This window comes from Pyxicephalus adspersus, chromosome 9 (genome assembly GCF_032062135.1).
Source record: "Pyxicephalus adspersus chromosome 9, UCB_Pads_2.0, whole genome shotgun sequence".
Lineage (NCBI taxonomy): Eukaryota > Metazoa > Chordata > Amphibia > Anura > Pyxicephalidae > Pyxicephalus > Pyxicephalus adspersus.
In genome coordinates, this window is record NC_092866.1 from 15511888 (window position 1) to 15528270 (window position 16383).

General features: G+C 37.1%; 1 protein-coding gene across 1 annotated transcript in view; it reads left to right on the plus strand.

Moving 5' to 3' along the window:
* CDH8 (cadherin 8) overlaps nt 1-16383 on the plus strand; it is a 248417-nt gene that overhangs the window by 221294 nt on the left and 10740 nt on the right. The window contains exon 10 of the mRNA XM_072422718.1: nt 6766-6883. Within this exon, the coding sequence (XP_072278819.1) occupies nt 6766-6883 (118 nt within the window). The remainder of the gene's footprint in view (nt 1-6765; nt 6884-16383) is intronic.

Consider the following 16383-nt stretch of genomic DNA (forward strand, 5'->3'; position numbering starts at 1 on the left):
TAGGTCTTATTTTCGGGGTAGGTCTTATATTAGGGCAGGTTTACAAAATAGTGCTAGGTCTTACTTTCGGGGTAGGTCTTATTTTCGGGGAAAACAGGGTATATAGCACCAACATATTACGCAGTAGGGATGAGTGAGGATGCCTTTGACATTCTCGTGAAAATTTCCTCGAACGGATGGGTCCATGAAGGAAATCAGATGAAGGAAATCATTACAGGAGGAGTACCACTTGATCTCATTTAACCTCTAGTGCCCGGGGATCGCACACAGGAGGATTCCCACAGCTGCATTTATGAATGAAGCCATGGTACTCCTCCTGTCAGTGTGAGTCCCAGGAATCATCACAGGATGATTCCCACGGCTGCATCCATTCATGATGAGCACAGTCGTGGGACTCCTGTGTCCTTGGATAGAGAATCTCTATCCAAGAACACATACTACAGGGCTGTAAAAGCAATCAGGGGAGCGGAACTGACTGATTGCTCTTGCAGGTCCCAAAAAAATTAGATCTCAATGACCGAATTTTCACACTCCGTTCTCCCTTACATGTTTGGTAAGCATGAACGGCCCGATTTGCTGCGAGATCGAATTTTAAAATTTCTCATCCCTATTACGCAGCACTGTAAATTAAACAGGGGTTGCAAGTGACAGACAGATACAGGCAGTGACACAGGAGGAGGAGAGGACCCTGCCCCGAAGAGCTTACAATCTAGGTGGTGGGGGAATTATCACACAATACGAGGGTGGGTAGGGAATGGTGGGCGAGTAGTAGGGGTTTAAGAGACAGAAGAAGACGGGTAGGGAAGTTTTGAAAAGACAAAAGGTTTTGAGTGCTCTGTTAAAGCAGAAAGTAGGAGCAAGCCGAATAGGACGAGGATGACCATTCCAGAAAGGCGGGGCAGCTTTTGAAAAGTCTTGCAGCCATGCGTATGATAAGGTTATGAGTAGGAAAGTCATTAGTAGGTCATTGGAGGAGCGAAGAGAGTGGCTAGGGGTACATTTTTTTATGATGTACTGATGGAACTTTTTTGTAAGACTTCATAACTAAAAAAATATGAACTCCACGTAAATAGCAAAATACACAGGTAGCCACATAAGGAGCCATTTTGTATTTGGAAAGATGGGTATTTTTGTCTACCCAGTAAAACGATTAAACCAGTTTTCTTCACAGTACAGCCATTTATAGAAGGTTTAGGGTATGGTTTTCTTTACTGCAGTTACAGGTCTTATATATATATATTATATATTATTTTTTTAGGTTGGAATATAATAAGAGATTTTTTTAGGGGTGGAACTTTGTAGCTATATCAATGGTATATCAATTGTATAACAATGGTATCATATAGCTATGATACCATTAAACCTTTAAAAACAAGTGGTAACTAATAGACAATCATAGAAAATGCTTTCAGAAATCCCAGAGAGTTTTATACCTCATTCTTTTACATATAAATCCAAGCTACAAATGGCATTTAGGGGTCCCCATATAGTTCATGCCATTTATTTTCTCTATTCAGAGGTCTCATTGTGATCTTCATTGAAATTCAGCTGATGGAAGAAACATTCCATGTTAACTAGTATAAAATAGAATTTGCCAAGAGAAAAATCAATGGATTCTTAGGTAAAGATGATGCTTTTAAAGGCCAAAGAATGTTTCATATATGAGCTTTCAGGCTACCTGCATTGCACAGAGCACACAAGTGCTCCTAATAGCTTATTTAACCTGTTCACTGACAGTAAAGGTGCTTAGAGCATTAGGCTCATTCTTAAGATAGCAGTGCAAAGAGAAATGGTGGTATGCTAAAGGCAATAACTTAGAGTGTTTCCCCAGGAAACTATAATAGATTTAATTACTTTTTTGCATACCTTCTCAAAGTCAATGTATCATATTCACTGTGATTTTCTTCTTTTTTGTTCTAAATGTTTATTTTCCAAATAAACATTCAATACTGAATACCAAATCCATTTAAACGAATCCATCTAATGTTTTTTTTTGTTCTTAGAAAGATTATTTGACTCTTCCAAAGAACTCCTCCATGGTCACCTTGTATGAATGCACTGTGACCAGGCTCCTGGCAACGTATTCCCCTCTATATAGTTGTCTTGGGTAGGGCGATTACGTGATGTCACATTTACCTGTGGGGGTATGTACGATCTTCTACCCACAGCCAATAATTACCTTCTGTGGAGACTGAATCACTGAAAACATTGTTACTACCAAAGGTAGAAATAGAAATTTGGCACTGGCCCAATCCTTCCGCAAACTAAGAGTAAGACGCTATTCTTTGTATGAAGTCAACTAAGTCATAAGAAACAACATACAATCGATTATAAATATATAAAAAGACTTTTTTTTATAGGTAGGGAAAAAGGAGTTGGGTGTAAAAACAAAACAAACATTATCCTGAAGTTGAGCTTTGAGATATGCTGGGATTTCAAATCAGAAATCTAATGGTTGGGACTAGCTTGGGTTCAACACAAAATCTGCACATTTTGTGTTTTTGTTTATTCTTTTTTCACCCTTTGTTACATCTGGATGCTAATATTGTCCTTCAATCTCATTACAACCTATATCTGTCCACATGCACTGCCTAGGTAACAAGCGTGCACAGGACATAACTTCTATATTTTACAGGCTGTTGTAATTTATTTTTATTAATTTATTTTTTGAATGGTGAATAGAGTGGAATATAAAATGTACATTAGCAGATCTGTTGGGTTACACTTCCCTTTGTGCATTGCATATGGACACAGATCTGTAAAAAAAATCTCCTGAAGGACAAACAACTGTCTACAACCAAGGGTTGACAGCCAACTGTGTTCTAAGCACCACTGCTACTTTATTATGTTAATAAGGGTCCTATGCGATTCAATGAGGAGCAGCTGCCATTTCAGAATTTTTTAAAAAGTTCTGTGCTGCAGAGCTCAATGGACTGGGTTTGGGGACCTTGGTCTTTGCAGTGGCCTTTACCTGTGAGGTAGTAATGTCAAATGCATAAGAAAGACCTGCACTGGTTTAAGTTACACTTGAAGCTGATTTCCCTGAACAAATTCTTACTTTACTGTTAAAAAAGATAGTATAGGAAAGTAAAAAATAAATTACTAAAAAAAAACTAAAAATAACTTTAAAAAAGTAATCATGACTAAAAATGTTCCACTCTGGGGCCAACCAGGTCAGGATTTTTTTTTAGACCATCCTGGAGGAGTTGAAGCACAAAATAGATAGGAGGGGGTTCATGGTATGTAGGATTATAGCTTTCAAATGTTTTTGTGACATTTTGCTAAACTTTTAAGACAACACAGTATGGTGCTTTGGAAGAAAAAAGGTCATAAACTTTACCATTTAACTGTTTTGGTATTGACCAGTTTATATGTTTTGAGGGCTTTAGCTCTATTTTTAAAAAATAAACTTTCCAATAGCTTTGGTTGAATTTATTTTTTTGCTTTTGTATGTTACTTTTTTCAAATAGCTTTCCTTCACCCCATAAAATTTAGGTAAATGCACTGCTAAGTGTAGGTTCCTTGGACATTATTCAGGATTCATTAAACAGCCTTGTGAACCAAACCTAGGCACATTACACAATCTATACTTAAAAAGTCAGATGCACATGCATGGGATCGGCACTTTTTTTTTTACATTGTAAAAGTCCCTTGTTCACATGCCTGGGATTAGGCATGTGCAGAAAGAGCAGCCCGAAGTCTCCTGGGACATGTGACATAGGCATCCCAGAAAGCTGCAGGCTTCCCAGTCAGTCTTTACTGCCACAGCAGTAAAGACAGAAGGGTGGGGCCTCCCCTTCTTTGGAAAAATAAAAATATTGTTTAGGGTTTTAAATGTTTAGGTTTTTAAAAAGAAGGGGAGGCCCTTCTTTAAAAAAAAAAAAATAATAATGTTAACGGGAAAAAAACACTTTTTTTACTTATCTACCCTTTTATACCATGTAAAAATGTATTGCTAGGTCCTCTTTAATAAAATGCAGCAAATGAGCAAATTTTAAACATTTGTCTTTTTCCTCACTCCTAATCGAGTCCTGTTTGCTTATCCTTAACCAGTTTAAACAAAATATCTGTGCATGGCCAATGTAATGCAGGAAAAAAACTGAGTATCAATTACCCTGCCAATAATTGAGTCAGCTTAGATTCAGTTCATGCATTTTTATTTAAGAGATCTATATGTCTTTTTCTGTCTATTTACATTCCTTTCATACACCATCAACAGTAGGCGTCCTGGGAACACACTCTATGTGACTGTAATAATTATTAGCCAATTATCAGAAGACATCACAAGCTGAGAGCAAAATTACAGTTTATTGTGCAGAGTGTTTTCATTTCTTTTTCCTAAATCCAGCTCATCCTCCCATTCATTTCTTTTTTTCTCCCTGTGGTTAAAATCCTTTAAAGCTAGAGATGGCAAAACCTATTGACATCCTCCATCAGTGAACTAATTTTGAGAGATGATACATTTTTTATGAAGCACGTCGGTTGTAGTGCGTTTTAGTATATTGACGTAATGGGGTTTTATTGTTACAGAGCTTTCAAAATACCCCTAGGCTTGTACTGCATGTGGTCTAGCTAGAAAACAAAGAAGAGAACCTATGGGAGTTTGAAAGGGTTGTAATTCACTGACAGGGGTCTAATGCACATCCGTTAAGAGGTATGTGCTTGACCGCTGGAAGGATCCAAGAGGCAATGCTATGTGCACTCTTAAAAATCTAGCTTTTTTTCCTAGAAGTATATACACGTTAGTCTTGTAGATAGCAGCTGGTGCGTGAATGCATCCACTGACCTTATTGTACAGAGTAAACTTAAAGTATAGCTATTAGTAAATAGGAAAAAGTGAAAAAAAAAGGAAAACATGTTATAAAGTCTATATGTATCCTTTAATGTAAAAATAGTTGTAATTTAAAAATAAAGCTCCAATTTTTTTTTTACCTTCATGTAGCAGAATGATGTTGAGTTAAGGCTTCTGTCAGGTCTATCAGCTGTCTGATGTATCACCACTGGGGAGATTTCCCTTCATTTCCTGTCCAGGTGACGCCCTGTATGTTTAATTGTAGCAGGGCGTAACGGGAACAGGTATTGAGGGGAGGTCCTATTCTTTCCTCACTCTAACCAGTCCCTAAACATTTGGCAGCAGTTATGCATTGTTTTTACTGCTATTGATCATCATGTAATTTACTATGCACTATTTTTTGATCAACATTTCCATACCAGTTACATTTTAAATCAAAAACAACATTGGAATGTCTGTCTACTTAAATGGGGCTTAACCTAAATGTGGCTGATCAGGGTTGGCAAAAAGGTTATGGTTATGGAGGGTTACATACATTGAACTGGTGTCCAATAGGCCAGACATATTTAAAAGAACACAGGCCAACAGGAATCTATTGATGTAAAAATCAGTCAATTTATGCACAAGACTCAGTATGACTTGAAATAGGTATTTGCATTTGTTAATAAAATGTCCATAACAATTTGAGGGTAATACTCCCCCCTTTGGTATTCTTCCATTTCCCCTGTACTACTTTAAACCATTGCATGGCCAATCAAGACTGGTAAATATGTTGCACATGTTGTTATCTAGCCACAATTATCACTGGATGCCTTGCTACTGTAGTAGTGCTTCATACCATGACCAGAGCTACTTGGGTTGGATCGATATTTGATGTTGAAGTCAAATAATTTAAATATATTATTAAGCAACTACTTGAATCTCAGCTGCTCACCAAAAACTAGAATACTGTAAGGCCCTGGTCCAGCAATAGTACTCGCCAGACACGAGTCCCCCAATCTAATGCTGCACTCTTCACCTAAAGGAAGCCCCCACTCAGCCTTGAGAGACTGTATGCGTTTCCCAGCACACAGCTGCCCCCAGGACTGCAAGGGATGGGGCCCGGGGAAAGGCCGGCATAGGACCAGTAGCCCACAGATAAAGCATTACCTAGATTCCAACAGAGACAAGTCCAGAATACAGAGCAAGAGATCTTACACAGGTAATCCATCCACCAGATGAGGTACACAAGGATAAGACACAACCAGTCACAGGCAAAAGGTTAGCCCAGGCAGCATGAATTCACAGGATCGGAAACAGGAAAAGTCAGCATCAGTAAATCAGACGAATACACCAGAAGCAAGTAAACCTAGCTTAACGCACAGATCACAGGGAGCAGAGAGGCTATAAAGCCCCAGCAACCAATGGCAGCACAGGAGCACTAATCGGCTCCTGAAATCCCTTTCAGCTGTGCACAGCCTTGGAGTTTGTGCTGGGGATGCCGAGAAAGTTCATTTCAGGCTGCACGCCTAAAGGGAAACCGAATATGCTGCTATTTCCTTGCTGCTGCAATTGACACCGCTGGAGAGAATAAATGGGAAGAGATATTGCCGTGGCGCACAGCATTGCTGGCTTCATAAGCATCTCCTGACAGAGACCTTGAAAAAAATGAGTACAATGGAATCTTAAAAGTAAGGCAATTAAGTAGAATGAAATTATTTTGTAGTTCATATTAAACAAATTTTCACAAGTTTAACCCATGTATTAAACTGAGCTGATCAACAGTGTGTCAATGTGTTTCCATTTTGTTTATATTATTTTATTATTTTATTGGTCATGATCCATATCAGAAGTACATAGATATAAAGATTGGATTTTTTGAATGTATACATACTGAACTAAATGATAAAATCAACTCTAATTTACTAAGAAGGGATATTCAAAATCACCTCTTTCAAATTCCACATGCTAAACATGTTTTACTTTTCTTACAGATTATTCAAACAGTCAGCGCTATAGACAAAGATGATCCTAGAAATGGACACTACTTTTTCTACAGCCTTCTCCCAGAAATGGCCAATAATCCAAATTTTACCATCAAAAATAATGAAGGTAATTTTGCTTTGTAAACTAAATTTTTGGAAAGACCAAGGTAATATACAATATAATGCTCATGGTAAAGTGTCAAAGTATGTATGTATATTTGTATGTACAAGATATAATGAATGGCAAGATATACCAAATCACAATTGCATCATTTTGTGGTTTTTAACTTCTCTAAACTTTTTGAATCTAAATTCAACATATTTAAAAAACAAATGGCACTTTAAGAACAACAAACTTAAATGTAATCCATTGGCCCCTGAACAAATATCTTTCCACTGCACAAAATTTTAGATGAAATGCAGGTCCACAACTGAATATCTAGAATATTAGTGATCACAACTGCCAGACAAGCTTGGGTAGCTAGTGCATATTCCGAAAAGGTCACCTAGAAGTTTTAGAGGGCTCAACACATTGTCTAAAGTTCATTTAATTCTCTATTCTTCAATAGAAATAGGTTGGTAATTATATAGACAATTATCTAAAGTTCAGATTTTTAAAGACATAAAGTCAAAGAGTGGCTTTCACCCTAACATTAAGCTTTAAACAATTAGCTTTAATAATGCACCTCCATGCTAATTGCTTTAATAGCAACTTTAGCACAATGCCAACATTTCTGTGAATGGGCTTCAAGCCTATGAAATAAAATCCATCTGTTATATGTATAATTTACATTCGACATATTAACATTTACATGGGAAGAGACTGGAAAGTACTTTACATCTGATTACTTTCTTTCTTTACTAGAGTTGTTCTCGTTAAAACTTAATGACCTTAATACTGCATTACAGCACTTAATATGCTTTTCATAATCGAACACAAATGTTAAAACGTGCAACCTATACTGTTAAAAAATTTACTTATCAGTGAATAGAAAAATGGGTTCTGAATGTCCTTGAATTGCCAGGCAGAGGTACTATAAAAAAATTGTCACGTTTGTCATTACCTTCTATTTTGTTTATGCCCCGCTGCATTTTCGTGTGCTTCGGTTCATTAATGGTGTATCACGGCAACCTATTCATTTTAAGGGGTGGCCAACACGGGCAGAGTGTGTCTTGAATTGTGATGCACAGCTACACAGGTGCATTGGGGAATGGGGTGGGCATTGGTTGCCACACCTTGGTGATTTGAGCTGTTGTCTGTTAGAGAAATAGCAAAAATATGCATGGAATCTTGCCTATATATATATATATATATATATATATATATATATATACTTTGATTGATCCATCAGAGTTCAAATTTAGACAGTTCAGTTTTCATTGCTTTACTTGTTTATACCTTTTTTATGCCATATATACTTATTATAAAATAGCTAACCCTTCACCATGCTATAGAATCATACGAACAGCCATGCCCCCCTTCACATTGACAAACCAGAATCATTGTCATCCCTACCGCTCTCATTCTTTACAAAGGGAACCCTGTGGGGTAAAAGGGAACAATTGCAAAACAATATAGCAGCTAAATCTTGGACACCCATACCCACTGTTGCAATATTTCCCAAATACCAATATCAATTCATTGGGTAAACTTTATTACTAATTGGTTACACGAATAAGCATCCTGTTGAACAATCTGAATCGTTACCCTCCTGGACTATCTTCTCAAAGGGCTTTAAAAATTATTAGGAACCTTTGATCTAACCAGATATCTCTCCAAAATTGCTATAAAATAAGACTATACTAAAAGTAAAGGTGGCATTCAACAGGAAAACATTCATTCAACCAAAACATAAATGAATCTGTCCCACCAGGCCATTAAATATATAAGCATTTTCCTCTTAAACTATGGCATCATAAGGACGCTATGATCAGAATGTTTATGAAACAGTGATTTGTCTCATAGGATCGCTGTATCTTCAGCAATCAACGGACAGTAAAACTGCTAGAGAGAAGTGAAGCAAAACAGCAGCAGTAAATCTACAAAGTGAGATGCTAGCAGAAATTTATATGGCGTAAAACATTCCGTAAATCAGCAATGCATCCACATGATGTCTGATGACAGAATCTCCTCTATTTTTTACTTTTTTTTGGGTTTTACTTTTGAAAAACCAAATTTTTTTGTTTGTAGGAATAGGACCTCCAAGTACCAATATGGTCATTGGAAGTTGATGTCAATAAGCCTAACCTAACGTAAAGCAGTACTGTCATCCAAATAATTAAAAAAATCTAAAATGTACATAATAAAAAGATTGTTTTACCATTTCTGAAAGGTTTATTTTTATTTACTGTAATTCCCAACCACCACCCTCCCACCGAGCTCCAACCCAATATTCCTTGGCTAAAAGAATGGGGAAATCTTTTCATGGATAGTTTCATTTTAATAGCAACTGTCTAGAGAGGATGTCTTTTATTTGATGAAATTGCTTTGTAGACTTTTTATTTTTTTATCCAAAGACAGAACGGGAGATAAAATCTCAATAGAACACAGACAGCAAATAAATATTTTAGAGTTTTTTCAGACTTTTGGCTACTGGGTAGCTGTAAAGCACTGAGGATACCTCTTCTTAAGTATGGCCACATGCCAGATGGTTCAAGTAGTGCCTGGTCCTATAAATGATCTATAGAGATACAAATGTTTGCCAATTGCTCATCACAAGACACTGGGTAGTTACAGTGATGGACGTGGTGGTCATTGGCACCAATGTAGCCGCCAATGATCCACCATGATTTCTGCTAGTCAGAACAAGCCATACAGGTTTGAATTTTTTTCTACTCCATGTGAATAGAGAAAAGCAAGAATGCCTTGGATATATTTTAATTATTTTTGGCTCGGATATGTCAGTCTTTGTTCTGGTATCCATACAAATTATGACAAAAATATGGCATCTGAAATCAGTTGAAGAGCACCTTCTAACAAGCCATTTTCACTAATATAGCTTTAACATTGCAGTCTCTTTGATAGATAATCCATACACACTATGGTTTCAGCATTTAACACTTTTTTTATGCTGTCTTCCAAATTTCGCCTTAATAAAAGTTAGCTGCTCTGTTCAGTGCGAAAGGCTGGATGTACAATGTTATCACATGTTTTATTCTATACAATTGAAAGTGCTAAACTGATAAACACATTTCCAATCCATGAAAGTTCCAGTTGTTGACCCCATAAGGAAGAAATAACCCAATATCTGGCTATAAGGCCCTCAGAGATGTTGTCCTGACTTTTGTTTAGCTTATGGCTGATATTTTACACTTTATCATGTTTTTTTAGTTTATTATATCACTATAAAGTTTGAGGACAGTCTTTAGGCTTGACACTTATCCTGTCACCTCTACTCTGGCAGGAAGGGAAAATCTGTCAATCAAAAATCCTTGTAATCCTTGAGAGTTAAAATTCTGTCCGAGGATTTATCTCAGTTGCCCTTTGGTGACTGGTTCTCTTTAAATGAATTCCATTTAGTTCATGTCTGACTTGAGCTGACAACTGTATATTTTGATACAAGACATAAGTGTGAAAGGTTCAGTTACCTCTAAAAGGTCAAGAAATAGTTCATTGGAGAGATGACCTTTTGTTTTCACAATAAAATGATAACATCAATATGGAAAATGCAAGATTTTGTTTATTAATACTTCAGTTGGCTTTTTTTAGGGAGAGACAGCAAGATATTTAGAGTTGATGAATCAATTTTGTTACATTGCTACAAAAAACACAATGCTGAGATACAAATCTACTTAGGTTTTATTTTTGCCATTACTTGATTTTTTTTTACAAATCATATTTTTTTTTTCATTTATCTCATTCGTCTTTTATGTTGTCTACATTTAGGACGGGTATATATTGATAAATACCCTTCTGACATGGCAATTTGATAAAGTAGTGTTAGATGTTGGTTCTGCGTCAGTGAACTAGGTAAGGGGTCATGTATCATTTTAACCTAAGTAGTTATCAACATTTCTGCAATGCCCCTTCCAGATTTATAGCTTTTGTTCAATGGTCCTTTTTAAAAGCGAACAAGTCCATCTGAGACAATATTAAACATGTAAATACAATTATACACTGCCTGTATAAACATATAAACATATGCAACTAACTATACTTCCAAGACTTTGCAATAATGATGGGAGATAAAATCTTCTCCAGCACATTCCAAAGATTCTGGTCTGAACTTTGTGGTGGGCAATCCATTGGTGAAAATGAAATCTCATTCTGCTTGAACCACTCTTTAAGCCTGATGAATCCTAGCATTGTCATCGTGGAATATGCCAGTGCCAAAAAGGAGAGATAACATCAGAGGATTATCCTATGTAGCCAAACATTTTAAACTCTCCAAATCCAGTTTTATAACCATATTTGTCTTTCATTCCTTGTTTTAGAAGTGTAGCCCTTTGTCTGGTAAGATTGTCAATAAATGGATATGGCCAACCAAAGGAAAGTGAGCACTAGGCTCAGTTATTGCGATAGATTCTACAGATGTGGACCCGTTCGACTTGCTGTTGAGCTCCTATAGGTTCCATGTATACACTATACACTTGGATATCTGTGAACATATACCTATTGCATCACATCTTGTTCTTAGGGGTCCAAGAAACACATATAATATATCAGAATCACTTAGTTTAGAAAAAATAGTGCAATAATTATCTATGTGTACTTTCAGACTTCTGAATATACAGCTGGTTTGTAGAAAAAAGCTATTGTGTGGGTTGATGTTTTTGTCCAATAAACAGCACTTTCACCCATGCCCCTTCATTTCCCCCTTTGCATATAAGCATGCAAGCTTATACAAAGTTTGAATTTATTTATGTAACATCTCTTATTATATTACTAAATTGGTTGGTTACTAAGTTAGAAAGAGTTATGCATGTGCTACTTTAAGCTTTTAATATGTTGATATATCTTTGCATGCCACGTTTATATCTCCCTAAAATATAAGCTTTCAAGCCCAATATTAGCTGTGCCCCCACCATGCCCCCAAACATTTTTTAAAACAGATAAAGCACCTGCATATTAACAACCATTGATGACTATATTAGGCCACTCTGGACTCACAAAAGTATGCTGCTTGATTATATATCACCAACTTACCAAAAACTTTCATTGACAAAAGTTTCCTGTCCAACGCCAGTCTACCATGCCCAGATTTTTTCAATATATTTGCAATTTCTGCAGTAATGATTTCTATATAGGATCAGCAGCATTTTACTTTAAATTTGATGGCCGTCTTAAGAATTCCATTTCTGCTTTAGCTATGAGTTATCTTACTCTTTGCAAAGTTACAAGCCATTCCTTGACACACCTCTTCTCCTTAGGGTAATTGCCCCCTTTACACACATGCATACCTAAAAAGTCCTTTGACACCCCTAAGTTGTCCTTTGATTAATAATCAGTGTCTCATACTTTTAGTGGACTAAACGGGAAAAGGCTACAGTTAGAATTGAACCATGGCTGCCAGTCCATAGCTTTATGGTCACCTCCCATACTACTGGAACTTCTTGTGTTGCCCATCTTATACACAGACCTACACATAGTGCTAACCTGTACAGAGAAGATAGGTGCAAAAATAGAGAAGCAGTAAACTCTACTGTCACTTTCCTACCTGTGCAAGAAGCCAGCATCAAGCTGTATCACCTTTCCCACATTTTTAATTCTAGGGTGCTTCAGTTGAGATCTGTATATAAGGTCATAGCACAGGTAATATGGTGGACTCCCAGGTCCCAATGACCCCCAGTAACTCACTGACATGAAATTTGCCAACCCTCCAGCTCTGCCATCTTGGAAATTTCTGCCCATGCTATTGCCTAGGTACTCCTCTAGTCCTAAATAACTTCCCTCATGTAGAATTTAATATTATATTGTGCAAGTTTTAAATTGCAGTAACCTATAATGACCAATCAAAATAATCCAATTCAAAAATTTTGATCCAAAGTGTTAAAAAAGTATTAGCAATTTTTTAATATACCAAGTCAACAAAGGCTCAATGTATTCCAACCTCCAACAGATTTTCCACCAATGACTTTTATGTTTGTAGAATATATAAAACACATACCATTCCCTTTCCTATTCCTTTATCTTCATCGTATAACATCGATTCCATAGTATAGTAAATCTTCTCAGTTAACTGTCAATGATTGTGGTGACACCTGAAAGTTATTGAAGCGTCACATTAGAGGGATGAATATCAGATGTGAATATTTTTAGCAGAGCAGAGTGGTGACCTTTTACACGCTATATGAGAAAAGTCAGGGTTATCTTGACAACATCACATTTGTAAGATTTTGTCATTCGTAAAATGTAGGTGGGATTTGGGTTAATATCGTAAAAAGCGTTGTTTGTATTTAAATGCTTGCTCAAATGAGTTTAGTTTTCTCCTCTTTTATTTTTTAACAATAGCTTTAAAAGCATATTTTATACACCTCTTTTCTTTCTTCAAGCACACAAAACACTCTTCCTAATAATAAACAAGATTACCTGTTTAAACCTTTAACTACAGAAGAATGAAAGAATAAAGTAACATAAAATGCCATCTTCAAACACTAATATTAGATGGAGCTGTATAATCCAGCGAGATCACTATCTGTCCTACTTTCCCTATTACCTGTCATAAAAGATGGCACTAGAGAGAAACAGAAGGGGTTCGCACTTTGTCACCCGGTGGTCCATCCACACTGAGATCTTAAAAGCAGAATCCGGGACAAGGACTTCAGTGAAAGGATTTGTCCATTTGGTGGGTGGTCAAATCAGCCCAGCGTCCTCCACTTCAACCCCACATGAAGTGACTACATTTTCTATGGCGCATTGAGTTTTTGACAGCAAAGACCTTGAAAGATACTTTCTGTGTACACAATGTATAATTGTTTTATCGTTTCAACCCCACTTAGTGTTTGTTACAATGGACACATTTTCTGAACTTTAGTATTTTCCGAAACACAAAGACCCGATATGCAGCATTTCAGAAATGCAAAAGTTGAATTGTACATTACAATGGTTCACCCGCTGCTTGCTGGCATCCTGCTGCAGAATCTTTTGTTATACCTACTTATTCTAAGTTTCATGCTTTTTGTCCCCATTTGCAAAGCTGACATTTAGTACTTTTTCTGTTTCACCTTTCATGTGTTTCTCATTTATGTTATCATTTTACATAAAAGGGAAAAGGCGCGTGCAAAAAGATTCATTACAATATGTGTATTTCGTCTGCTTTATATAATAGGCAATGGGTTTTAATAATATTATCATTACCTGCACCTTTCAACAAATAGCCAATAAACCCATGGTCAAACTATAAACATAAAGTCTGTTTTTTTTTGTGTACTAAGTACAAAAAATTTTAATGTTGCAAATGATAGGCCATTGGATGTAGTGCTGTTGTTTGTTTTTTTTTGTGTAACTTTTCCTATTTTCACTTGGTGGCCTTACCAAAAAAAAAAAAACACTTTCTGTACTAGAGACAATGTTTTACTCAATGTACTGCATGGAGGGTTAGGTCGTCTAGGTCAGGTCTGCAGGCTACCCCCTTGCCTCCTGTTCTCCATAACACAGAGATAGCTTGGAACATTGTAAGCTTAGGCAGTATAGGGGTCATTAGGGATCACCAACTTATAAGACTTCTCACAGGGTCAACTTGTATTTCTGTGCACTGGTTAACTAGATACAAATGCTTTTGATATTTTATTTACCAGACCATAAAAGGAGCAAATAGTAGACTATCATTACCAAGGTTAACATACAACTTAAAGCCCAACTAAAGCCAAAAGTTTACAAAGCAAAGGCTAATAGCAATCAGATTGATAAGTTGACACAAACAATGGGCCTGCTTTGTTAAAACTCTCCAAAAGTGGAGAGGACAGATTATCATGGGAGAACCTGGGTGTTTCAGGATACCCAAATGTACTTGAGTAGTGTAAAATAAACCTGATGATTTGCCCTGTATGAGCACATTACAGGTTCCCATCCAACCTGCTTATAAATATTCATTTTGGAGGACATGGGACAGACCTGATCACAAATATATTTAATGCAGCCTTTTGTATATAGAAATCTATTATATGCCATGATATTACAGTTCAGTACAATCACATATCTCTGATCTAGTTGTGTGTGTCCTGTAGGGCTTAGAATGACACCGGACACATGCAGAACTTATGTAATACAGCTAAGCTGCAAGCTCACATGCCAGTTGTTCTGTTGGCGGCTCCCCAAGGTAAACGAGGTAAACGAGATGCAGAAGAGAAGGATTTCTCCTGTCTCATAGCCTGACATTTTGTGCGTTCATTTACCTTCACATAGGAACAAAGCCAAGCTGGCATTAATGCGAGAGGGTCAGTCAATTGCACAGTGGGTGAATGTCAGCTTAGAGCTTATTCATTTATTCAGACGTGAGACAAATACCTAAGAAGCTGTGTTTGCTTCTGCTCTCCACGGTCAATAGAGGTGTTCTAGATATTGAAGGTAATTGAAGGTAGTAGCAAAGGACACTTTGGCATTGATGTCCGTACACCACACTAGAATATGCTGTGCCTTATTCATTGGTACTGAATCAATTTGTCATATTTCATAATATTGCTTAGTCTGCTAAATTTTACTAGTGGCTTTTAATATATCATCATAAATTATAAAGAAATGAATGCATTTTCTGATTCATTAAGGCAGCTAGTACAAAATAGCAGACCTGTGGGGGCTAAATTCCACCATGGTACTCCTTCATCAGGTATACATACTGAAAACCTATGCCATGGGTAATTGTGACAGAGACAAAAGAACTTTAATCCAGGCTGTACAAGCTAAGCAGGTCACATAACTAAGCCCCACACATTGAAATATGTGTTTTATGGCTGTTGTGTGTATGCAAGCCTTACAATTCATATTTCTTTGCTCCATTTTGGTCTTTTGTGTTTGACAGTATTTGTAAGAGAAGTTGTTATCTCAAAGATTTCTGTTCTTTGGCTATAGAATAATAAACCTTTATGTTGTAAAGCTCGTCTTAGGGTCTTCTCATGCAGGTAGCATGAAATCATCTGAGGTGATCAAGTGATACCTGGTCTTCACCTGAGCATCCCGCAAGGGGTGGTAGTTCAGGAGCCTTAGAGGCTGATCATCTTTTTGCTGCAAGGTGTCACCAGGTTGGTGCCCTCAGGGTCAGGGCTTGGGCATAAGGACAGGTGGTATCCAGCAGGCGATAGAGGGAGTAGGCAGGCAAAGTCCAATGTCCAGGCAAATGGTCAGGGCAGGTGGCAAAGTGTAATCCAGTTCTACGCAAATGGTCAATGGCAGGTGGCAGGCAAAGTGTAATCCAGGTCCAGGCAAATAATCTGAGCAGAATAGCAATAGTGCCCTGATGCTTATCAAACACAAACTTAGTGCCAAAGTACTTTGAGATCTGTAGGGCTTGAATCTTGCTAAAACATGATGTCCATATTCAATGGTCTTGCTAATAGGCAAGCTGCTATCATGAAAAGCCAGCAGAGAGAGGGTATTTTTATGTATGCTACAGGGTAACATAGAAAATATGCAACAGGCTTCAAGCGTGTGCTGCCCTTTTCTATACCAAACCAGGCCACATGCCTTTGAAA